Genomic DNA, 25,973 nt, shown 5'->3' with positions numbered 1-25,973 from the left:
CAACCAGCCAGAAGTAGTAGTTTAATGCATTTTAAAAGGCTTTATTCAGCAAAGTATTGTTACCTTTCAGTTAAACAGAATATAGAACTATTGCATCTTGGCAACTTCAACTATTCTGGGCCCTTGTTTAGCCATCACAAATCAAAGAAACACAAAACCTGCTGCTATAACAAAAAGCCTCCTGAGAACATATCCAGTCTCCTGTCCCTGATTATTTCTGGGCTTTTTTATCATTGGATTTTATATTTTATCTCTTTAAGAAGTTTGTTAATAAAAATGAAGCTGGTCCTTTAAATTAGTTTGTATATTGCCTACCCCGAATTAGTTAATATCCTCAGCTGCTATCCTCCATCATTTTCATCATAAATTTTTGCTCATATATAGAGCCCTGAGTGGATACAAAATTTGTACCTGCATCCGTCTGCGATACGCAAAAATGGTCCGCAGATCTAAAGCAGATCTCTGCAGATTTGCAGGACTCTACTCATATGGCGTGACTTTTTCAGAGTTTTCTTATTTCTGGGATAAAGCTGTAAATTATATATTTGTAGCTCTGTTTGCAGCTGACCTTGCTTCTTCAGTAAGATAATAGTTTAATGAATAACTTGTACTTTCAAGACTCTTATTTTACATTGCAACTCTGCTGCTGGATAGACATATAAACTGTGATGATAGAGTACTGTGCATACTTGAGTGAAACCTATGCAGTTACCTCTTCATCAGACCTGTGAGTTAAAAAAAGCACAAAAAAGAGCTTTCGTCGAGAGTAACCACAGATTCCCAATAAGGTCTCAATACTGCATATAAGTAATGAACTAAAGGTGTGTATTATTTCTCAAACTATACCAGATTGACACTTTGGATTCTTTCCAGATGAGTCATACATGGTGGGTTTTTTTCTACTTCTGGGAACAGACACACTGTTTACATATAACCACAAGACCCAGGAACACATCTCTGGAATCACTTTCTCAATGGAGGGTATCCTTCAAGAATGTCACTTCAACTCTTAACAGAATTTCCTTTTCATATCAACATCAAAATATGCAGACCTTCATTTTACAGAGAGCCTGTATACATCCTAAAAGGTCCGGGTAAAATTAATTGTTCGCTAAAGTGTTCCTGTTTTAGATAATTGTCTATATTTTCAGAGCGACACTCTATTCACAGATTCTAGTGAATGAGTGAAACAGAAATAGCCTCAGTGTTAGACACTGCATTCCCTATCTCCTGCCCTTGTGTTGCTCAGGAATGGTTTTTATTCCATACGTTTTTTGTTTTGTTTTAAATAAAACTTTTCCAAAGCTCAGTAGTCAATTATAAATTATTATTTGGGCCACAAAAACAGTTGTACACTGATGGTTGGAACCTTCTCCTTCTACAGTCCTTTTTTGGCTTCAGCTGTGTGGTGGGGTATTCACCCCACACTTGCCCTGAAAGGGTTAATATAGATTGAGAAGGGGACTAATTAACCCAACAGGCACAGTTGAGGGGAATCCGGTGGCTAAGTAATCCCCTGCCTCGGGCTGAGTTTATGTGGTGTTTAGATGTTGCTTGTAATTATTAGAATTGGGAGCACTGGGTGTTGGGAGTCTGAAAGGAAGGACGGGGGAGAAGTTGAGAGGCTGGGAGAGAGCTACAGAGGGTGCAGAACCAGCTTGGTAAAGAGATTTCCACTTTGAAAATAAAGTCCTGTTGAAGCTTGTTAGTACCTTGCCTGGTTGTTACAACAGTTTATAAAGACAGGACATTGGCAGCAATGGGGACTGCTGGAAAATAGGCTGCAGTTACTCCCTGGAAGGAAGGAGCTGAGGCTGGTGAACCCAGGGAAGCGGGGAGAGCTAGAAGGTAAGGAAAGGCAGCAAGGTCTAAAAGGGAACAGACCTTGGCTGCTGACTAGAGGGTGTCTCAGCTGGAATCCAGAGTAAAGGGCAGGCTTGGGTTCCCCTGCCAAACACAGAGGAAGTGTCCCCAACAGGCAGTGAATGAGAAGGCTGCCTAAGACTGAGGAAGAAAGTCTTTGATGCCCTGGAAGGGGAAAAAGCATAGAGCAATCTGGCTGGAGGACCAAGTCACAAAGAGGAGGCTGCAGTACCCAGGGCAAGAGAGGTGCTGCAGAGAGATAGAGGACAGGGGGAGGGAGAGATCATAAGGAAAAGCACTGGATCTGGCAGAGGGCTATTCCCCAGAATGACCAGGAGGAAGCACCACCTGTAACGAGGGAGTACCCCCCATGACAAGCTGGTACAGAAGAAGCTTCCGATAGATGATTGTGCATTTAAATGACTCAATAAATCAGATCTTTTCCATGACTCATGGATTGTTTTAATTGTCAGGCTTCATTTGAAATGCAGAATATTTACAAAGTGTTCTCTATATAGAGGATGTTCCTGCTTCTGTCTGTTCTCTCTTTCCTTATCTATCTTGAAGGTGAAATATCTTTCTCTTTACTGAAGGCTACAGCATGTTGAAATTTGAGTGAAAATCCATCTAAGTGTACACAGATTTGTCTCTGGTTTTGTGACATAGATACTCCATAGTATTCTGTTCTCTAAGTATGATTGTAAATAATAGTTCATGCCTACTGGCTTGTGTAATAGTTCATGTGAAAGAGATGGTTCTCTGTATTATGTAATGTGTGCATATGTGTGTGTGGTTTTTGTGTGAAAAAGCTATGTTTTACAAAAAATATACCTTGTTACAAACAAACAAAATTCAGTGTCTTACAAAAGCAGTGAAAGATAAAGCTGAATATTATTATAACCTGGAAATCCCAAATGACATTTTAAAGGTTTCAATTTCTATTCCAGTTTTAACTGGAAAACACACTCCATGATTAAAAACTCTCCATTCCTTCTTTAACAAGCTGACAAAGCTGTGTTCTGTTTGATACACAGCCATGGTACATGAGTACAATTTTTCTTAATTTTTAAAATTTTAAATTCTAAAAACCAAAGCAATAAAGCATAGGAATTAATATTTCAGGCAGCTAAATTTTGTTACTCTGGCTCCAGGCCAGAAGGATTGTTCTGTCACAAAAAGAATGCCATGCCAGATTTAATCCATTTTTTTTCTGGGTTTTGATTCACTTTGAAATGCAGATTGTTATAGATGACAGAGGATTCAAATTTTACTTTTATTTAACACTGGGATTTTAATAACAGCAGTTGCATGCCTAATTTCCTACATATCACACGGTTGAATTTACCTCTTCAAGTTAATTCCTGTCAGAGTAAGTTTAGTGTGTTTTGATTTGTGTATAATAAGTATTGTATTTATTACCTGTGGGCGAGCCACCAGTTGGAGTCATATTAAAAAATCTAAGCCACTGTGCTGAAAATTATTTTTAAAAATGTTGATATCTCTTCTGCTTTGGAGAAGCATGGACTTTTTTCTGACCACTTAACAATGCCTGTGAGCTTTCTGTCTGCGTGTAGTGGAATTCTTTACCTCCTGTTTGTTTGGGTATATTAAAAGGATTGCCAACCCCTAGTATGAAGTGCAAAAGAAGTACATATCACGAGCACAAGGCACAACTGTGAATGACTGAATGTATCAAGGTACAAGAGAATCTAAACTATGTGGAGTACTTCAGAAACTGTACCTGTAGCTGTACTGAGAACAAGCACTGGACATACTTATAAGTATTTTTCTTGGCTACTCTTTTATTACATTAGAGTGAATAGAATTTTGGGAGTAATATTAAGATAATTTAGATTGAAGAGAGAACCACTCTTACATGACTGGAAATACCTTCAAATTAACTTGTCCATAGACAATCTTTACTGAAAAATGCTGTTCAGAAAAGAGAGAGAATCTAGAAATTTTGACGTTATTTATGATTTTTAAATTGGTTTAAAACAGAAAACTGAGAAGGAGCATCTGGTACTCAATCACTGGTTTAGAGTACAAAGCCATAAATGAGATGTGTGCTTCCTATTTCATTATTTTCAATAGACTTAAAATGGATTTTAATTATTCAGACCTTTTATTTAACAAAATGCTAACAATATGCATGTTTAATGCACTTTTCATCACCTTTGTGTACTTCAGCTTTATTCATACTATCACCGTTTATGATCTTGAACTAGACAATACAAATACTTACACACACCGTGAAACGTGAGCAAGTTCAGTGCTTTTAGTTTAACTATTTCTTGCATATTGATACCTGAGTTTTTAAAACCTATTTTTTAGGTATTTTTAATGGATCTTTACAAGTTACTCTGCATTTTCTTGGTGGTCTAGTGATATTGGTGGGAAGTTGGTAAATTGTGTACCCTATTAAATGATGAGTTTGCTGCCATGATCACAGCCATTTGCTGCTTACTTGGCTCCTATGGAGGCCTAGTGGGTTATTCTGATAAGAGTGCCTATTGCTTTGAATGATTTATTGAAGCTTTTATCAAAAGAGCATTTTAAGGCTGCATTACATTAACCAGTAGTTGCTTAGCAGCTGCATTACATGGACCAGAATCAGTACAGCAGGCTTGACATCTGTCGTGAACTAAAATTTATCATTCCATCAGTAGATCACAAAGACAGCGCGGCAATAAGACATGTCCTATTGGCAGCAACAAATTATTTAGGGTGTTTGTAAAAGAATTAGAGACTGAAAACTCTCAGAGAAAATATATCTTTGGTTAAATGTAAGCAAAATCTGGTTTTACGGTGGTCACAAAGAATATTTATTATTTATAATAGAAAATCCTGATCTCAACTTAACATTTCACAGGCCTTTTTCTTTCTTGCTCCCTTTCCATTGGAGCCAGAGCTGGTTGAGAATTTTTCATTGTTTTTTCAGCTGAAAAATGTGGTTTCTGCAAGATCAACATTTTCCCATGGAATTCACTTACATTGCTCTTTACTTTGTATCTGGGAAAACTGAATAAAACATTTCAGTGCAACATTGATCTGTGTTTACCTAAGCTGTTGTGGAGAATGAATATATGAGACACACTATGGGCTGTGCTCCCTGGCTGGACCATGTCTCCCAGGATGCACAATGATCTTCCCCTCTTGTTGATCTTTGTACTGTATCATGGGAGATTTTTTCCCCCTCTCTTACCTCCTGAGAATATCCTCTGCTAGCATGTGGGATCACAAAATAGGAAGCTATAACTTATTCAGGAAAGCAGAATTTTGCATATTTATGTAAGTAGGTTGGAAGTGTCATCAGTAATCTTCTAGGTTTGCTGATAGTGTTCATCATACGATTCTCTGTATTTTAAAATATTTTAATATCACATCAGAAATGGAGTTTGAGTTGATTTGAAGTAGTGGCTGCTGTTTTGAACAGACAGCGCAATGACATTGTGGAAATGGCACTTTTATACTCAACAATAGATCTGCTTCCCATGTGTCATCCAAGTTATACCTTCTTTCTGTACTGACAAAAGTAGAAAGTTTCTAATATTTTTACTTTTGTTACAGATATACAGAAGAATGAGACTGATTGTTTTGCCTCTTGCATCAACAGAATTGTTAACTAATCTTTATTTGCAGAATTCTCATTCCTGGAGTGATGCAGGAGCCAGAAAGAACCCAGCTTGACCTTCAGATGGCAGGTTGAGTTTGCAACTGGCATTTAGGGAAGAAAACCTGTATTCTTCTGAGCAAATGTCATATGTAAGCTATTGACACAGTATACATGGAACTCTGTAATGTCCTCTTAAGATATGTCTACTCTTCAATTAAAAACCCATAGCTAACCCTTGTGAGCTGACTCAGGCTAAGGGGCTTGGGCTAAAGGGGCTGTTTCGCTGCTCTGTAGGCTTCCGGGCTTGGTCTACAGTCCAAGCTCTTCCCATCCCCACCCCCTTCTCACCTTTCAGGATTCTAGAGCCCAGCCAAAGCTCTGAAGTCTACACTGAAATGAAAGAGCCCCACATCCTAAGTGAACTGGCAAGGGCCAGTCATGGATTAATTGCTGTGTAGACATATCCCTACAGTAGACATTCCAAACCTGCGAAAAAACCGCAAAAATTGGGCTTGTTTTTGGCTTATTTTGCTTGTGAGTTGCTTGGTGGCTAGTTTTGGCTTGTAGCTTGTTGCGTCTTTTTTTGATCAGCTCCGGGGAGGTGGGGGGCAGAGAGTCAGGGGTGTACAGCAGGCCCACCACAATCCCAGACTGCACACTGGATGGGATCTAGTCACATAGAGTGTTGGGGTTCTTGGGGATTGGCTTGTTTTGGCCTTGTTTTGAAATGGGATTAGCTTGATTTTTGGCTTATTGTGAAAGTCAGTGTGCTTATTTACCATGTGAAAGTTGGCAATTGTGCCCTACAGTTACTTTTCAGGAGATAACGTATAGATGCCCCACATATCAACCATGAGGGTGAAGAAGAAGTAGACAATAGCTGTGAAGACACTTGTGTGGAGAGTAGTAAAGACAGAGAGCTCCTCTCTTCCAGAAGCTTCCTCCTCTTATGTGTTGGAGACATGAGGATTAAAAAAAATAAAGAAAAAGGAAACAAAGGATGAAATTTGTGTTCAGTTTTCATTTTGTTTTTGTTTTGTTTTATATGCTTATTTTAAAACAACTTTTCCCAGTGTTCTGTGGGAGATGTTTGGCTATGAAAAGATCTTTTGATCCACCTAAATTTTTTGTAATCTAATGTAGATTTTTATTGGGTACTGTACCCATATTGTATCATCTGAATCCATCTCCCTGCCATTTGGAAATTAAAAACGGTTATGAGCTCGATGCAGGAATTAGTGGGTGCAACTATGGTTGACATTTATGCAGGATGTTAGACTAAATGATCACAGTATTCCCTTCTGGCCTAAAAACCTGTGAATCTATTAAGAGTAGGGATATTGGCAGCTTTTGCTAAAGTTATGTGCAGTATGCTGCTATTGTGGTCCCCTCCCCTACTTTCTGACAGCCTTCTTGGAGAATAAAAGAGTTCTAAGCTTGCACAGTGTCAGCTTCAAATCTTGAGTTCTCATTCCATTGGTTGCCTTGTCCCTGTAATTCTGGAAATTCCCCCAATACTAATCTATATACTGAGTGCTGAATTACATGCATTTAACGATGGTATTCATATAGCACATAAATGGTTGGCAACATTAAGAAAATATTTGGCAGTTTAGGAGGAGAAACATCATGCAGTGTAAAATCACATCTTGATCAAGTAGCGATTCTGCTCATCTCATGAAAATGGAAAAACATAGTAATTTTACGGAGACATGACTATCCAAGTAAACAGATATTAATTAAATTGTCCTTTCTGTCAGTGATACTTAATGGTCTCCTTTTCATTCTGTTTGTGATTACCCTTTTCTTCAGCAGTCTCCTGTCTCACACCCAGAAGGCCATATCCTATAGCTCCCATCTTTCCTCGCCATTTCCCCCTTTTCCAGATCACTGGAATATATATTTAACACTAGTCCAGACCAGAACTTTGACCATTTTTTCCTGCTTTTTTTCTGTCTCTTGTCAGTTGCTAATCCCATATCATTGCTGTCTTTCTCACCCCATGACTACTTAGTTTTCCATAATCGTATGACTGGAAGGGACTTAGAGAGACCATCTAGTTCAGTCCCCTGCACTTGTGGCAGGACTAAGTATTACCTAGATCATCCCTGACAGGTGTTTGTCTCACCTGCTCTTAAAAATCTCCAATGATGGAGGCTCCACAACCTCCTTCGGCAATTTATTCCAGTGCTTAACCACCCTGACAGTTTGAAAATTTTTCCTAATGTCCAACCTAAAGCTTGCTTGCTGCAATTTAAGCCCATTGCTTCTTGTCCTATCCTCAGAGGTTAAGAAGAACAATTTTTCTTCCTCCTCCTTGTAACAACCTTTTACATACTTGAAAACTGTTATCATGTCCCCTCTCAGTCTTCCCTTTTCCAGACTAAACAAACCCAATTTTTTCAATCTTTCCTTATAGGTCATGTTTTCTAGACCTTTAACCATTTTTGTTGCTCTTCTCTGGACTCTCTCCAATTTGTCCACATCCTTCCTGAAATGTGGCACCCAGAACTGGACACAATACTCCAGTTGAGGCCTAATCAGTGCGGAGTAGAGCAGCAGAATTACTTGTCTTGCTTACAACACTCCTGCTAATACCTTTATGTGCGGGGTTTGTCATAAGCTTTTTGAAAGTCCATATAAATCATGTCAACTGTTTCTCTTGTGTCCACTCTTTTGTTGACATGCTCAAAGAATTTTTATAAGAGAAGCAGGATTTTCCTTTAAATATACTGGTTTGTCCCTATCATAACTATGCTCATTTTGGTAGTTTATAATTTATTTTTACTTACCATTGCAGTCATTTTACCTGGTCCAACTTACTGGTTTGTAAATCTCAAGATCATGCCCAGTGTCTTTTTTTAAAGATGGGTTCACATTTGCTACCCTCCAATTCCTGGAATAGTAGGACTCCAAGAACTCAAATGTTATTAGTTGGGCATCTCTGGGATACATTCAAAACAACCTGTGTGGCTTCTCTCCAACTGCACTTCATGTGTGTGTTTGGGGGAAAAGAGGATCCTAATGATTTTTGGGAGGGAATAAGTTCAGACTCGGCTCAGCTCCTCCAATGGCTTTTATTTTGTGTCCTCAAGCCTCATAGTTTGACTTAGTCAATATGGAGGCTGAATGGAATCTGTAGGACATTTTCCTCTTTCAGAGAGACATGCTGTCTTAAGGGCATGCAACCTTTGCTTCTTATTTTTCTATAATATTTTCTTATCTTTTTCAGATTCAGTCTTCAAGAGATTTAGGTCAGAGAACAAAAGATATATGCTATCTCTACAAAGACACTTATTTTTCGTCAGGAGGTAGCCATCACTTCATTCTACCTCTGTTTCTTCAAAAAAGGAGCTGATGAAGGATTGCCCAAATATTAGAAGGATGATCATTTGTTCAGAACATCGTTTCCAGCATACAGCTCATCTGTTTGTGCTCTGGGAAGATACTTAAGGAGAGGGAGGGGATTAAACTGTCAAGAACACTTTGGCTACATGAGTCAGGTTATGAATTTAAGAGGCATACTGGTCTGAAATTCTTCATTGTTGGTTTAAAATCAGGGCTTACTCTGCCATAATAGCCATATGTGAGCAGAAAAGGCAGAGGCCACAATTGAGGAAAAATCATAGGGCTGCCATCTGGAAGAATATTAACACCTATACCAGATGGCATGGACTGGCTGTAAGTTTCTATGGACAGTGAGAATAGTTAGACTTTGGAAGTGTCTCCTGGGGTTCCAAGCAATGAGCAAGAGGAAGTGGGAGCCTGAAGACGTGAAAAGTCTAACCTTCTATTGGCTGTTACTGCCTGAGTAACAGCTACAGGTAAACCCATCAGTTCAGATTGGTGGATCTGAAACTACATTTTCAGGCAAGGAAATTACCCTTTTGTGAAAGGAAGTCCATATATTCAGGAATAAAAATCCACCATGGTTAAGAGGAAAAAGTAATATATACTTAATATTGACCTAAATGACATGTTACTATGCCAAGAACATTAATATACTATAGATATTAAGAATACAGAACCACATGTACAGTATGGATTTTAAATATTTTTATACAATTGAGTAGCATAGTAGTGATTCATCTTTTTTCTTGATTTCATTGTTTGTTTCTGCTGTTTTGCTGTGTTGGTCTTGGCTCTTCAGCCTAATTGATTGCTTCAGCTACTATGCTTGATTATTCTAGTCAGTGTTTGCTGATTTGCCTGTTTATTTGTTGCTTGGACTTAATGATATTCTGCTATTACTCCCTCTTGGGGGTCTCATAATTTCTCCTGTGTCAGTCTCCTTTCTCTAAGTCTTTCTTCCTCTTCTTCTGCAATCTTTTTCTTCCTGTCCCTTTTTACCCTCCTCTTGCTGCTGCTCATCTCACCACCTCCACTTCTCTCTCTCCACCTTTTCTCATTCCCATATGCTGTCAAATACACATCTGATGTTCACTTCCTCCTCACTTTCAGTAGTATTTGTGCCAACTTCATCTGTCTCATTTCCTGCACCTTTCCTTGTCACCATCTCCACTTCCTCCCTTTCAGACCATATGTCCATCCCTGCCTTTCCATTCCATCATCTTCTCTCTCTAGAATACTTTCAACATCTCAAAGAAGATTACTGTCATCCACTGCTTTTTCTTTTCCTACCTCCTTTTCCTGGCACTCTCAGAAATCTGGATTCCTCCCTTTGATACGGCTTATACAGCTGCTCTTTTTGTCTCCCATCTCATCCAAATGTAATTACATTCACAAAAGAATGGTGTTGCCAGCACCCAGTGCCAGAGGCGAGCAACAGCAGGGGGTTCGCTGCCCAGTATGTGTCACCCAATAATCACAACGGGGTGGAGAAGCAGAAAAGTTTATTTGAAGCTTCAAAGAAGGTACAGGGAGATTAGAATCTCAAATCCTGCACACAGAGCAGGAAGTTACACAGGCTTTTATACATCCTTTCTTCAGCATACTTATCCAATAGCAAGCTGCCCTAAGTAGCCATATAGCCAGCCAATCCAGTTACCAGCTAGTTCCCTTGTTCTCTGTACCGTCTGTTAAACCATACATAAAGCTGCTTTATTCAGCATTGTTCTTCCATATCTGCCCTGTTTGGCCTTGTTTAGTTTCAGGCAATCTGACTCTGCAACATATTGTTGCAGATCCTCAGCATAACTGCTGTGCGTGCCGCTGGGCGGGGGGGCCAAGGACACTTGGGGCCTAGTGTGCATAACTGCTGCGAGTGCCTCCAGGCGGGGGGGGGGGCCCAAGGATACTTGGGCCTAGTGCGAGGGGGCTTCATCAACACTCGTGGTCTTCCATCCCCTCAAGTTACCTAGTGGCCATGCCCAGTGTCCCCAACAATGGGGTGGAGGAAAAATAGTGGGTGGGGGGAAATTGGGCTTCTCTTCAGATCTTGTTGCTTCCTGCCATAGCTGAGTTAAGGCACATGCATTATTGGCCTGCATCTAGGACACCAGTTCCTTGCATCATGTGATTACAGTGGAATTCTCTGCTTTCATTGTTAAAATGGTGTAATGTACCTGCTGGGTACATATTGTGTAAACTCCCAATGCTACATCTATCTGTCGGCGGGTTCCACAATACCTCCAGCATAGGAAAGAGAAGTACAACCAGATATTAGAGGGAGTCTGGCTCACGAGGGAGCCAGAGACTGTGAGTGAGCAGGAGCTTTGGAGCTGGATGTAGAGGGTAGGCTGGATATCTGGTAGCTTGAGATCTGGAAGCATAGAGCTATGACTGGAAGGGCTTGAGCGCAGGGCCAGTATGCACTGTTGCTAGAAGGGGGCAGCAGCAACTGCAGCAGATAACCAGGAGTGGCTTACAAATGGGGGGATTGTAAAGATGGGCTTGAATGAGAGTACAGGTGATGTTCAAAAGGACTGAACTCTGGTTGGGTGATCTTCAGGCCAGTGTATGATTGCCACCAGGAGCGGGTGGTCTGGAGTGAGTATCCTTTGCACTGGGCCTGAGGAGCCCAACGTTTATGCCCTTGTACAGGACTGCCTGTAGAGAGTACAGTAGGAACTGTTGAGTTTATCATCTCTTCTGTGTTGTAACTAAAACAAGTCTGCCTACCGTGTTTGCAGCTTATTTCTGGGAGACCTAGTAAAGAAATCTTCTCTGTTATTTGAAGCATCAGTGATCTAAGGAATCCGCTTAGGGTTAGAGATTGAAGAGCCTATAGCATTTGCTTCTCAGGATGTGGTATAACCTATTATGCTACTAGAAGCTGGCATACCACAACTCTCACTGTGACACCCTGCCGAGGGGTTGGTTACAGTACGTTTGTAGCCCTTAAGTTTAGAAAGGTATACTTGAAAATGTGACCCAAGTATAATAGAGGCATTGATGTCTGTCTGAGTCTGCAGACAGGGTGAAACAATAGCTCTGAGAAATGTGAACTTGTCCATTCACCTTAAGGAAGTGATTCTACATCCAGCAGTAGTGGGGAGCCATGTCAATACTACCACATGAGAGGACTGTATATCAAGAGGAATAGAGCACAGCATTCATGGCTCACCTGCCAAAGAAGGTACACCTAAGTACCGGGGGACCCCCTGCACCCATCTCTGCCTCTCTAGAAAATGGAGCCCCAGACTGCTACCACACTCTGGGAGGAGATGGGGACTCCTTGACACTTCCACGCCAAGAAGGGGGTGGGCCTATGTCATTGTTGGCCTAAGGCCCTATACTGCTTTAATCTAAACCTTCTTCCTATGTTTCTTTCTGGCTCTTTTCTCATCTCCCTCACCATGTAGTTGTAATCTGTTCTGTCCTGACCATCATCCTCTGAGTTCTGACTTCCAAATCTTTCCCTCTTTACCTATACCTCCATCTCCCTTTTTACTTCACCTCTTAACTCAGTTGTGTTATGTACTCTTTTTTGAATTCTTCTCCAGCTCCATCCTGAATCCCTGCTTATTTGACTTCCTTTCTCTTTACTCCACCAAAACTGTTCTCAAGTTTTCTAATGACCTTTCCTGACCAGATCTCTGGGCCTGTACTCCATCATCATTTTCCTCAACCTCTCTTCAGTTTTTGGTTTGTGAGACTCTGTCCTCTCCTGATTCTCCTTCTCTCCCTTTGATTGCTCCTTCAGTGGCTCTCTTGGTAGGTTCATCTCATTGCCAGTCTCATAAGTCTTCGGTTTTTTCATTTTCTTTTTCCCTTTAGAGCCCCTCTCTGGATGACCTCATCGACTCAGTTTTAACTTTATGCAAATATGTCACAAGTCTGTCCAAACTTAAGGAGTTTCCTTCCATCCAACCCTGTATTTTGTCTTATCTCCCTGATCTCTCCTGCTGGATATCTTGGCACCAGTGAAAGATTAACATGGTAAAAACTCTGTAGAGTTATGTAGAGGCAGCCAAAATTGTCATCCAGGCTTTAATTATGTCTAATTTTAATTATTGTAATATTGCAAATTAGATGGCTATTTTTGTTTTTGTTGAGGCTTTTGTTTGTTCTTATATTTAGCTCTTAATATTTTCCAGAATGCTCTAGTGTAGTGAACTACACTGCTAAACATTTCCTCAGTGTAAAGTTAAATTTGAATTTTAAATTGAGGAATATTTTTGATTAAGGGGAAAAAGATAAAAACTGATATTAGAAGGCACTGAATTCATAAGGCAGCAATGAGTTTTTTAGGTTTTCTTATTCCAAGTGCCAGTCATAAATTCTGAATTGTAAAATGATCATTGTCAGCTTTAATATAAAAAGCACTGCACTAGTTACCAGAGAATTTTTTAAAGTACTCATTTCCAGCTCGATCATGTCTAAGAATTTAGCTGAACAATATTTATATTTAGTTAGTGTAGGAATTTGAATCATACCTTCTTTTGAGTTCTAAATATGGACCATGTTTACATGAGTGAATCATAAGCATAAAACTTAGCTACAACAAAATCTTTTTGCCAGAGGTGCCTAGGCGTACATGATCTTGATTTTAGACTCTGTGCATGACTCTGAAGAGTTGTGTAAAAAGTTCTCAGAATTTTCACAGCTTCCTATGATGGATAAGAACATCAGAGTATACTATTATCTTTCAGTTCTTTTTAAAATGTTGTAAAAAGTAAAACTCAATGTGGTCAGTTTGCATGAGGTAGATCTTTCCTAGGGATTTTGTTCATATTGGTTTCCCTTAATTGATATGACCTTTTGGCACTTACATTAGTGTGCTTTTAAAGAAGTCCCAAACTTTTATGTCATGTTCAGTACATCCGTTTTTATAATGCTTTCTTGTGATGAGTATATTTTTAAATTAAATAGAAGAACAAACAGAAAAGTTGTTGCAGAAATGTTTCTGTATTCTTTATATGTTACTTTTCTCATATATATTTTAAACTATGAAAAAGTTCTCTGGAGGAGATATTCTACATAGTGCTTCCCCCCCCTCTTTTTTTTTTTTAAAGACCTTGCGTACTAGTAGTTGATAGTGTTTTTTCTAGGTTTACATTTATCTTTCTTTCCTCTCTTCTTTGAGAAATTAGTGGATTTGTAGGTTGTTGAATAACTGAAGTAAAGACAAAATAACTTTAAACTGCACTTCTGGATATCAGAAATTGTCCTTGCCAATGACATTTTTGATGATAAAAGATGTTTTTCACTCAGAGCTACTGAAACCTATGTTCTATATAAAAACATTGGACATTGCAATCTTACTAAAGTTCTTTAAAATACGGTTACGTCTACAGTGATAACATTTCTTTCTGTCAAATGCTTGGTATTTATCTAACACTCAAGATGAACACATTAATCAAGAGCAAGAAGGCACAAGTATGTTATGCTGCTTCTCAGAGAAGTTGTTAAAGAAGCTTCTATCATACCACATCAGATTTGTTTTTCATGTATTGCATATTCAGTGTAACATGATTTTTCTATTTGTCTTTTGTCATTGTGTTTTATAAAATTAATGAATCTTAATCAAAACCACTAAGTTATAACTCTTTGCAGCAGATATAGTCTTCCGCTGTGCTCATATTGTTGAGGAACTAGCACAACAGCTGTTTACTATCACATCCACCTGAAAAAATCCCAAAGTATCAAGCCATAATCAGAGATAGCTAACAGGAGCTGAGAATGTGGTGTGGACTCTCCACTTTGAGGCAGCAGGACTTGGTGAATGGTGCATTTGGTCTGTGTGTGAGTTCTGCATACCTGGGTCCTGTAGGTGGGCTGTTGACTCCTCAGTATGCAGCTGAAACAGGTCTGCTTGTTGGTGTCTTGGTAAGAGCTGTGTGGCTCTGATCCTTTGATTTTTGATCATTCTCACTGTTTGCTCTGAATGTTTAATTGCTCCCTGCTGGTGAGGGATGGACTGAGTTAAACAGGGAGACTTGGCATAAAAAGTCACTTGGTAGGCAAACTTGAGAACCATGAACAGAAGCAGCTGAAAGGGTAGTTTGAGATGGTATGCTAATGCGACAGTGCCCCCTCTGGTGAGATTGAGCACTACACAGAGTCTGCTCGATCTGGTGGGGCAGTCAGTTAGCTCCTCTTGCCTGAGACCCTGTGTGAGTCCATTCTGGGCTATAAAGGGTGTTAGTCTTTGTCCCACTGGGGTGTGCCGGTTTCTCTGTATACTTGGTGGGGTTAGCTGGTCCTTAGGGAATCTAGAAACCCCTTTGGTTCTTAGGTTTCTGAGGGAATCAGTAGGGGTCTCAGGTCCACCCACCCCAATGTATTCTGGCCCAGGGCCCTAAAATCAGACAGGCAGAATCAAGCCTCAACAACGACTCCTGATGTGCCTTGAGCACTTTCCTACTTCTGTTGGCTCTGTAGGCTTCTTCAGAATGTAGAGCCGGTCATCCCTTCTCTCAGGTGTTGTCTTTGGGTGGTTTCTCACCAGCTTGCTGGTAGGACTTTCCTTCTCCAGCGTGCTTGCTCCTCTGGCAGCCATCTCACCCCTCTTCTTTTCAGCTCTTTTATTCTTCCAGCTGCTGTGAAAATGCTAGTCAGTGCTGGCTGGTGATTACAGCATTAACTCCTTGGTTGCTTTGTCAGCATGGGGTCTATGCAGGGATGTTAGTTTTGTAGGGAGTTGAAAGAGAGGGAGTGTGAGAGTCCTTCCTACCAGATATAGCTCTATGTTCAGTTCCACAAGGCCAGCAATGGAACAGTGGTTGTGATCTGCAACAGATGTTCCATGTTCTCTTTCCAGCCTGAAGGGACTTCCTGTGTACAGAGTGCAAGTTGGTGGCAGTACTGGAAGAAAATATTCTTAGATTAGCAGGGCAACTGGAGACACTATGTAGAATTGGAGAAGTTGAAGAGTTCCTGGACAACCTGGTTGGGAAACATCAATACCCTAGACTGACGGAAAAATAGAGCTGCTATCCACCAAGGAACCAGAGAGAGCAAATCAGACACAAGGCTTGGCAACTAATAACTACCAGAGGCAAGGGGATGAGGTGTCATTCTACACTTCTGGAGGTAGATGAGAATAGGCAAGCTCTGGCCACCAGAAAGAAGAGGACCAGGAAGAATTCAACAGCAGTAGAAGTTTCCAATCAATAATAGGTCCTCAAAATGGAAATAGTGGAAGATATCTCTCAAGATCCATCAGGATCTTGAATGGAACAGTGAGTTGTACGGGGAACACCTGTGGATGGCTGCTTGACCTGTAAGAAAATCAACCTTGCCTACAAAGACATCTCAAACAATCCAAGGCAGACAGAGGAGCTTTGTTGGGGATTTTGTACAAAGAAGAATTGAAATACCATTCTTTAGAGGACAGCAGGACGGTGTGGACAGCAGGACGGTGTGTTGTCTTCCCAGAGTCAAGACACAAGATGTCACACTAAGATTGGATAGGCTTCTGAAGTTGATGGGCAAGGATCCACTGGTGATAGTTCATATTGGCACTAATGACACTGTGTCACAGGACATCTCACAGGTAATACACATCTTCAGGGAACACAGGAGTGCAGAAGAAGAATGTCCAAGTGATTGTCTCAGAGCACTCATTTAGCACTTTTGATAGCATTCACAGGATCAGCCTATGGCACATTCAGCGGGCATATGGAATTCCTTTTCCTATAATCAGCATCATGAAAAGCTTCTATTTCAACTTTACATGGAGTGTTGTTCAGAGTGAGCTCAGTTTTGAAGTCAGAACAGGAGTATGTCAGGGGTGTGTCATATCTGCAATCCTCTTCAACTTTGCCTTCGACTGGGTAATGCAGCGTACAAGAGAAGACATGCCAAGAGGCATTAAATAGACATACTTCTCATCCCTTGAAGACTTGGACTTCGCAGATGATGTCACTCTCCTATCACATACCCGACACCATAGACAAGAAAAAACAACTTGACTCAACACATTCAACCAGCAAATTGGACTGAAAATCAACCGCAATAAGACAGATATCATGACCTTTAATATCGCCTCACCAGTACGGATAGAGGATTATGTTCTCACCAATGTAGAAACATTCACATACTTGGGCAGCACCATTAGCCAGGGTGGTGGAACAAGACAGGACATCCAGAACAAAATCAATAAAGTCAGGAACATTGTCAGGAGCTTAAATACAGTCTGGAAATCATCAAAATACAACACCAAAACCAAACTTAAGATTTATCAGAGCTGTGTACTTTCAACATTGTTATAGTGCAGAATGCTGGGGAATGAGAAAGTCTGACATGTCAAAACTGTCTTCATTCCATACAACCTGCCTCAGAAAAATCCTGTGTATCTTTTGGCCGAGAACAATCTCAAACCAAGATCTATTGACACAGTGTAGCCAAAAGGATCTGAACACCATCATTGCCAGGAGGTGTTGGAGATGGATCGGTCATGTGCTTTGGATGGAAACTGATTTCATCACCAGAGTAGCAATAAGATGGACACCTGAAGGCAAGTGAAAATGGGGCCATCCAAAAACAATATGGCGAAGAGCTGTGGAAGCCGAGCTGAAAAACCTGGGGCAAAGCTGGGGAACAATTGAAAGACTTGCCAGAAACAGACAGGAGTGGAGGAGCTTTGTCACTCCGTTAACCGCCAGAGGCGTAATAGGAACATGACTATGATGACGACTCATTTAGTACAAAATTAAGAAGCTGAAAATAAAATTAATCAAGGGACATAAAGAGGAGAAATTATTTAATTGACTGCACACCAGTGTTAGCATGGGTAACAAATGAGGAATTGAAATTCGTGAGCATAAATTTGATATATTTGTTACTGAAACCTGGTGGGATGATTCACGTGATTGGAGATTTAAATCAATGGTTATAACTTATTTAGGCTTATGCTCAAATAAATTTGTTTGTCTCTAAGGTGCCACAAGTACTCCTTTTCTTTTTGCGGATACAGACTAACATGGCTGCTACTCTGAAACTTATTTAGGATGGATCAACTGGGCAAAAGGAGATGGAGAATGGCACTTTTGATAAATCCAGCATTAATTGTTTCTGAGTCACTGATAGCTTAGAAGAAAATTATCTTGGATGCTCAATGTCTTAACAGATAAAGCACAAGATGGGTTATTAAGTGGTTTCTGTTACAGGCCACCAAATCACACAATGTAACAGGATGAGTGGCTCCTTAAGCACCCATCTATAATGTGTAGGAAAACAAAATGTGTAATAACAGGGGACTTAAATTTGAGTGACATGACGGAACATCTTACGCTGTTAGTACTAAAACATCCATGGAATTCCTAAATAGTAGAGAGAACAATTTCCTAACAAAAATTTGCATCCAACATGGGGGAATTCTATATTGGACCTCGTCATCTTGATCGAGGAACTGATGACACAACTAAACATTAGTGGTAGCTTAGGTACAAGTGAGCATGACTTTGATAATAATGACTCTAAATCAGAATCTAGGAATTGTGGCAAATTAATAAAGGAAGCAAAGGGACACAAAGAGAAATTTATGGCCAACTGAATTAAGGGCAGTAAGAAGGACTTTAAGTATATTAGGAACAAGAACAACAAAAATCCTGTTGCTGTATTGGTTCATTACTAGATAGAAATGGTAAAATTGTCAATAATAATGTAGAAAAGGCAAATGTGTTCAATTAATATTTCTGTTCTGTATTTGGGGGGGGAGCAGATGATGATGTCATATAACACTCCATTTCACTAGTAAGAGTTCTTTATCAATCAAGTCCCATATCAGCTGTTCCATTATCTTGCCTGCAATTGATGTCAGACTGACAGGCCTATAAGTACCTGGGTCATTTCATTTACCCTTTTAAAATATTGACACAAAATTAGCTTTCTTTCAGTTTTCTGGAACTTTACTGGTATTCCAAGATTTACTGAAAATCAACATTAATGGTCCAGCAAGCTCCTGAGCCTGTTTTTTTAAGAACTCTTAGGAAAATCCTTATTGTCCTTACCTCTAATGGCCAAAGATTTTTCCTTCTAGATTGTGGCAGAGCTCCTACCTTGTCTCAGTGGGTCCCACGCTTCCTGGTGGATTATGCTAGCCTCAGAGGTTCACTGTGACCCTCTACATAGCCCTTCTCCCTCTAGAGGCAAGGGTCACAGCCTATTGAGCCCATTTCATCATAAGCCAGCAAGGAGGTCAGTGAGAGAACTCCCACAGTCTCTGTTGTCCCTGTGGGCTTATTCCAGAACAGTTTAGCCTCCTGTCCTGACAGGGGCCTGTCTTCCCCTCCCAGGAGGTAGTGGCGGTTTGAGGGGGAACCTGGGCCCGCCCTCTATTCCGGGTTCTAGCTCAGGGACCCTAATGGCAGCAGTTGTTGACAGCCGACCTTTCACTTCCAGAGTTGCTACATTTCCCTGGGCCACTTCCCCACAGCTCTCCCGCTTCTCTCTCTCAACGCTTTCTTCACCCTTACCTTAGGGCTCTCTTTCCAGTGGCTTGAGGATTACCACTCATTACCCAGCCCTTCAGCCACACTTCTCTCCCCTGGCTCTCTTCAGCCTGACTGGAGTGAGCCCTTTTATAGTATCAGAGGGGCCTTAATTAGAGTCAGGTTTACACATTAGCTTAACAGCCTCACCTGACTCTTTGCAGGTTAATTGGAGTCAGGTGTTCTCATTAGCCTAATGGCTTCAACTGACTCTTTGCAGGCTAATTGGAGTCATGTGTCCATTCTAGCATGGAGCAGCCCCTGCTCTGGTCAGTCAGAGAACAGAAAACTGCTTATCCAGTGGCTAGTATATCTGCCTTCGACTGCTGTGCTGTACCCAACTTCCCTGGGTCTATCATAATATTCATCTAGGAACAAAGAAAGTAGGGTATACTTACAGGATGGGGGGCTCTATCCTGGTAAGCAGTAACTTTGGAAAAGATTTGGGGGATGTAGTAGGTAATCAGTTGAAGACAAGCTCTCAGTTTGACACTGTGGCCAAAAGAGCTCATGCTTTTGGATGCATAAACGTTAATTTCATGTAGGAATGGAGCAGTTACTTTACCTTTGTATTTGTTACTGGTGCGATCTGTGCTGGAATACTGTCTCTAGTTCTGGTATCCACAATTCAAGATGGATGCTGATAAATTGGAGAGAGTTCAGAGAAGAGCCACAAAAATTATTAAAGGAATAGAAAACATTCCCTTTCGTGATAGATTCAAGGAGCTAGATCTATTTGGATTAAAAAGAGAAGATTATTGGGTTACTTAAGCACAGTTTATAAGTAGCTACATGGGGAACAAATTTAGTCTAGCAGAGAAAGGTATAACAAGATCTCATGGCTGGAAATTGAAGCTAGACAAATTCAGACCGGAAATGAGGCATACATTTTTAACAATGAGATTAACTGTTGGAACAATTTACCAAGGGTTGTGGTGGATTCTCCATCACTGGCAATTTTTGAATTAAGATTGGATTTTTTTTTATAAGATCTTCTCTAGTTCAAAAGGAATTATTTTGGGAGAGTTTGTGGCCTATGTTATACAGGAAGTTAGTTTAAGATGATTACAGTGGTTCTGTCTGGCCTTGATATGAAGCTATATATCTATGATTTGTTTAAAAAAAATGGAATCCATGTAATCACTGACAAAACACAGCTTGAAGTCTGTGTAGATTATAAACAAGAAGGAGGTAATTACATACTTTGTCTAACATTACCCATGTCCCATTAAATTACCAGAGAATTGGTATCAGACAAATTCAGTAGTTTTCTTTTATCGTTTTACAAGTTATGGAATTCCTAATTAACCCTTTCCTAAATTTAAGTTCCCTTCACTTTGTCTTCAGATTGTCACATATTGGCTGAATTCAATATTAGAGTCATTGAGCAGATGTTTTCAGGTAACTATCCACAGTGTGCAGCAGCAGTCAAAAAAGCTAACACTGTTAAGAACCATTAGGAAAGAGAGAGATAATAAGACAGTAAATATCATAATGCCACTATATAAATCTATTGTAGTTCACCCTTTGTATGCTGCGTGCAGTCTTTGTTGCCCTATCTAAAATATTAAAATTAGAAAAGGTGTAGAAAAGGGCAAGAAAAATGATTAAGGGTATGGAACAACTTCGATGTGAGGAGGGAGTAAAAAGACTGGGACTGTTCAGCTTGGAAAAGAGATGAGTAAGAGTAATATGATAGAAATCTATATAATCATGAATAGTGTGGAGAAGGTGAATAAGGAATCCGTTCACATGACACACAAACCAGCGGTCACCCAATGAAATCAGGAGGTGGCAGGTTTGAAACTAAATAAGGAAGTACATCACACAACATACAATCAACCTATGAAACTTGTTGCTGGGGGATGTTGTAAAGGCCAAAAGTATAACTGGGTTTAAAAAAAAATTAGACACGGTCTTGGAGGATAGGTCCAGACATGGTTAATAGGCAAGATAGTTAGGGATACATCCCATAATCTGGATGTCCTTAAACCTCTGACTTCCAGATGCTGGGGCTGGATGACAGGGGATAAATTGCTCGATAATTGCCCTGTTGTATTAATTTCCTCTGAAGCATCCTGTCAGAGGACAGGATACTGGGCTCGATGGACCATCAGTCTGACCCAGTATGGCCATTCTTATGTGCCCATAAAATGCCATTCTCCTCAATTAGGACTCAGTGCAAAATTTCAACTTTATAATCCTAATAATTTCAGCACTAGTGTGGTTTAATTTTTAAAATTGTAGGATTTTTTAAAATGGTTGGGAATATGTATTATTTTCAGGCTACTCGTTCTTAAAAACAGTTCACTTTTTTTGGCTGAAACTTTGCAAAAAAAAAAGTTATATTTGGCCACAAAAATGTTAGGCCAAAATATGAAACACTCAGAAATGTATAAGCAACTGAAAATAGAGACTTATAGTAAAATAATAATAATAAAAAATTAGACAGCCATAGTTGTTGCTGTTGTTCCAGCTATAATGTATAGGTTTAACTGGAAAATTAAGTGACATGTACTGATACATCTTAAGGGTTTGGTTTATTCATGTATGTTTTCCAATTTCAATGAGGAATTTTGTGAGAAAGTGATTTATGCTGTTGGAACTGGAATGAAAGGAGCGGAAGAACCAGGAGCAAAGAAACTGCTAACATCTGACTCCCTGTTAGAAGGATAGTTCTGTAGCAGTTATCACCACACCATTTGACACTCCAGAAGAAAGGGCAGAAGTTAGTTATCTTGCTTGTCTGACTATGGCGTTACCTATTGCAGGGGTGGCCAACCTGAGCCTGAGAAGGAGCCAGAATTTACCAATGTACATTGCCAAAGGGCCATTGTAATACGTCAGCAGCCCCCCATAAGGTCTTCCACTCCCCCCCCCCGAACCCCACTCTCAGCGCCTCCCACCCTCTGGCAGCCCCGCCAATCAGTGCCTCCCCCTCCCTCCCCACACCTTCTGATCAGCTGTTTTGTGGTGTGCAGGAGCCTCTGGGAGGGAGGGGGGAGGAGCGAGGGCACAGCAGGCTCAGAAGAGGGAATGGGAAGGGGTGGAGTGCTGGCAGAGCCTGTGGCAGAGCCGGGGTTTGAGCAGTGAGCATCTCCTGGCACACTGGAAAATTGGCGCCTGTAACTCCAGCCCTGGAGTCGGTGCCTATACAAGGAGCCGCATATTAACTTCTGAGCCACAGGTTGGCCACCCCTGCCCTTTTGTGTTTAAGAACTTCCATGTGACAGTGATACACCTGAATTTATATCAGAAGAAACAATAATTTTCCTTCAACACTTTTTTTCTCCAGACTACAACTTTTGTAATTTTGGAATAATAGTACTAAGTGCTCAGCATCCTAACTTATGTTTAAAACACCCTTTCTTCACCCACAATTTGTAGCTATGTGCATTGTGGATCTTAACAATAGTTATTTTATTGGGTTGGTTTATTATTGTTTAACAAACTATTAAAATGGCATAAACAAATAGCAGGCACTATACAGAAATTGTTATGACACTGCAGCACTCAGATTATGAATTGTTTCCTTTTTTATTTTATAGGCTTTTCAGACTAATATTTATGTTGACCATTGACATTTTCAGGCTATGCTTTCTGTACATGATACTGTTGCTCAGAAGAACTATGATCCAGTATTGCCTCCCATCCCTGATGATATTGATGAGGAGGAAGACTCAGTAAAAATAATCAGACTTGTCAAAAACAGGGAACCACTGGTAAGTTATCTTTCCTTTTGTTGCTTTCTTTAATAGTTATGAAAATGATTAAGATGGCTAGCATTACCTGGAAATATGAGTAAATAATCATTTCAAGTTTTTCTAGAATGCTGAGTAATGCACTTGTGAATTCCACCTTCACTTTACTGACGTAATTCAAATGGGTGAGCTTCTTGTTGATATTCTTACTTCACGGTTGTTTTAACACCACCTGCAGGCCACTGAAATTAATGAAATATTCATTTTTAATCTTGAACCTAAACTATGAGCTTGTTCTGAAGAGCAAAGATGATAGGGAATCCCCAGTGAAATGTAGATGTTTGTCACAAATTGTTCTTGTTAGCATTAATATTGAGAATGTGACCTTTTGGTATATTGAAAAGGAGCATGAGACACACATTTGTAAATACCTTGAATTGAAGTCTGGGCAAATGTAAGTTGTGTGTTGTTGTAGTTTGGATTAAAACACCAGAAAATTGATAGCTTCATGGGAATATCTGGAAGAATGAAATTAAACCAAGTATGTATTACAGGAATATTAAATTGTTGTACTGATTTGCTGTAGACAGTCATGTTATGTAATATATAGCTAATTACCCTCCTCCCCCCGCTAACTTGCAAATTCTTTGTTTTGGGTTATGCTAAAGGTTTGTTTAATGGAAAGAAATCTTGAAGAAATATCTGTAAAAGTTACTTTTAAAGAGCTGCAATTCTGTACCCAGGATGGTGGAGAGAGAGTGATGTCTGTGTTAGATATACAGTGGTAGCTTGTCTCAGCTGATATCTCAGTAATGCCCTCAGTCTTGACAGATCTCTGGCGTCAGTCAACAAGAAACCAATTTTAGTATTGACTGACTCTGGGGGCCCATAGGTACAGTTAAAAGTTTGACCATATGGAAACATTTTACTTGGTATTAACATTCTAAATCTTTTTTCCAACTATTTAAATCACATGCCTATTTACAAAGCTTTTCATTTTTTTATCACATGAATTCCTTCTGTTAGAGAAGAAACTTACATTAGGACTTAGTGTCAGGAATAGTCAAGAAGAGAAATTGTATCTACTTCTAATTCTGAGAGGTGTGAAAAATTAAGTATGCCATATAAAATTCAAATTAAATAACTTGTTTTTAGTATTAATTGAAAACATCATTGACCTGTCTGAGTCTATATCAATAGCTTTGTGTCACACAAGCTTAAAAATATAAAATCTCAACATTTGTACCATTTTCATAAAGTTTAACCTTTTAAAACACTTTCAAATTGCTTTGGGGCCAGATTTAACATGTAGCAGGTTTTAGTGATCAGTAATAAATATGGTCTGAAAAATTGTGATTTTATGTTATGCTTATTCATGTAAGTTGCTGTTTTTATAAAAAGTATCAACTTTGAAAAAGTAATGCTGGAAGGGAGATGCCTGGAAACGTGTGTGAAATGTTTATCAAGTACAGTGTATTTTTCAGGAGCAATTTTTATGCATGCCTATCATTATGGAGAAAGGGAATACACTGACCAGACATTGCAAAGTGCCAGTGTTCCTTACTGTCTTAGAATTTAGGATTGTTAATGTTGGATTTGTGTAAACAAACACACAGCAACGAAAAGGTGATTGACTTGTGCTAGATAGGATTAACAGGTAGTAACAAGCATGACCAGTGAAAGAAACTAGTTTTTTGAAGCTGTGTGGAAATTTAACATTTAAAAGGGACAAATAGGCATTAATATACTCTTATCTAAAGCAAAGGTTACATTAAAAAATATGGGCCACATTAAAAATGTGGTTAATCGGAGTATTCATTTTCATACATTGCCGGATTGCTATACACCTTTATTTAACAGGCAAAGCATGCAAAATAAATCTGAAGTCTCTGACCTTCTTTACTCTTAACCTATATTACAGGCCAAACTTGTTTTGATTTGTTGTTAATCCTTGAAAAATAAGGGCTTATTTTGTTAATATTCTGGAACCAGCAGTATCCAGCAGATGAATGGATGGAGTAGTACTGCTCATCTCTATGAAACCAAGTGACATAAAAGTAAACAAAAAAGGGTCTGGCTCCTGGAGAAGTTGCATTAATGTTTCAGTCCATTTGCATTTGCTGTACCTTTAACCACATTCTCAATCTCTGATCTCTATATGGTTTCCAAACTCCTTATTTCCCTTTTAAAAAATATTTTAAATTGAACTATGCTATTACACCTATATATGTCCCGTTTTGGCTAACTCTCTCCTTTGGCTAGCAACACTAAAAACATTTTCCAGACTCCCAAGATCCAACCTTAATTGTCTTTGCTTTTTAAAGCACAGTATGAGATGCTGCATTGCATGTGCCACTGAAAATACTGGGGCTCAACAATTCATAAGAATATATGCTCTTGCCAGATTATACACACCACCTGGATTAGGCAGGTCTTGCAGTAACATGAGAGAAGCTTCTTTTTTAGTATTTCAGCAAAATCAGAAGTACTCATACGTTTAAAAACAAATTAATTGATATTTGAGGATATTTTTAAAAACTATAATGGGCAAGGTTTGGAGACAAGTAGGAGAAACCCTTGTTTTTCAAACCACTTTGCCTTTTTATAATGTGTAGTACATGGGCTAGCCTTGAAGGCCAGTCACAAGACTCAACTAGTGCTCTATAGTGGCTGCATGCTCACTTGGGCCTTGTCTTCCTTACGAATAAAAGATATATTCGTATCGATCATAACATATAGGGAAATGAAGACATACACAGGGATAGATTTAAACAGAAGGCTGCAAATATATTAACGCTGAGGTGGGACACTATTCCCCCTGCCTACCCTATCTCTCTCCTATCAGCCATTTAAGTGGGTCCAGTGCCAGGTTAGAGGGCTTCCACCATATAACCCATATCTCAGGGTATGCTCTTTTCAGCCTGCCCCCAGGACTCAGTTCACTTTTCTGAATAA

At 39.7% G+C, this 25,973-nt stretch overlaps 1 protein-coding gene across 8 annotated transcripts in view; it reads left to right on the top strand.

Moving 5' to 3' along the window:
- The window catches only part of MPP7 (MAGUK p55 scaffold protein 7), a 337,800-nt gene that overhangs the window by 215,708 nt on the left and 96,119 nt on the right, over nt 1-25,973 (top strand). For all 8 annotated transcript variants that reach the window (XR_012157600.1, XM_073334350.1, XM_073334349.1 and 5 more), the window contains one exon: nt 22,908-23,039. Coding sequence is in view for 7 of the 8 variants with exons in the window: in XM_073334350.1 (XP_073190451.1) it covers nt 22,908-23,039 (132 nt within the window). In the remaining variant the exon portion in view is untranslated. The remainder of the gene's footprint in view (nt 1-22,907; nt 23,040-25,973) is intronic.

The sequence above is a fragment of the Lepidochelys kempii genome, chromosome 2 (assembly GCF_965140265.1).
Source record: "Lepidochelys kempii isolate rLepKem1 chromosome 2, rLepKem1.hap2, whole genome shotgun sequence".
Classification (NCBI taxonomy): Eukaryota; Metazoa; Chordata; order Testudines; family Cheloniidae; genus Lepidochelys; species Lepidochelys kempii.
The sequence above is the reverse complement of the archived record's forward strand: the minus strand, read 5'-3'. Positions and strand labels throughout refer to the sequence as shown.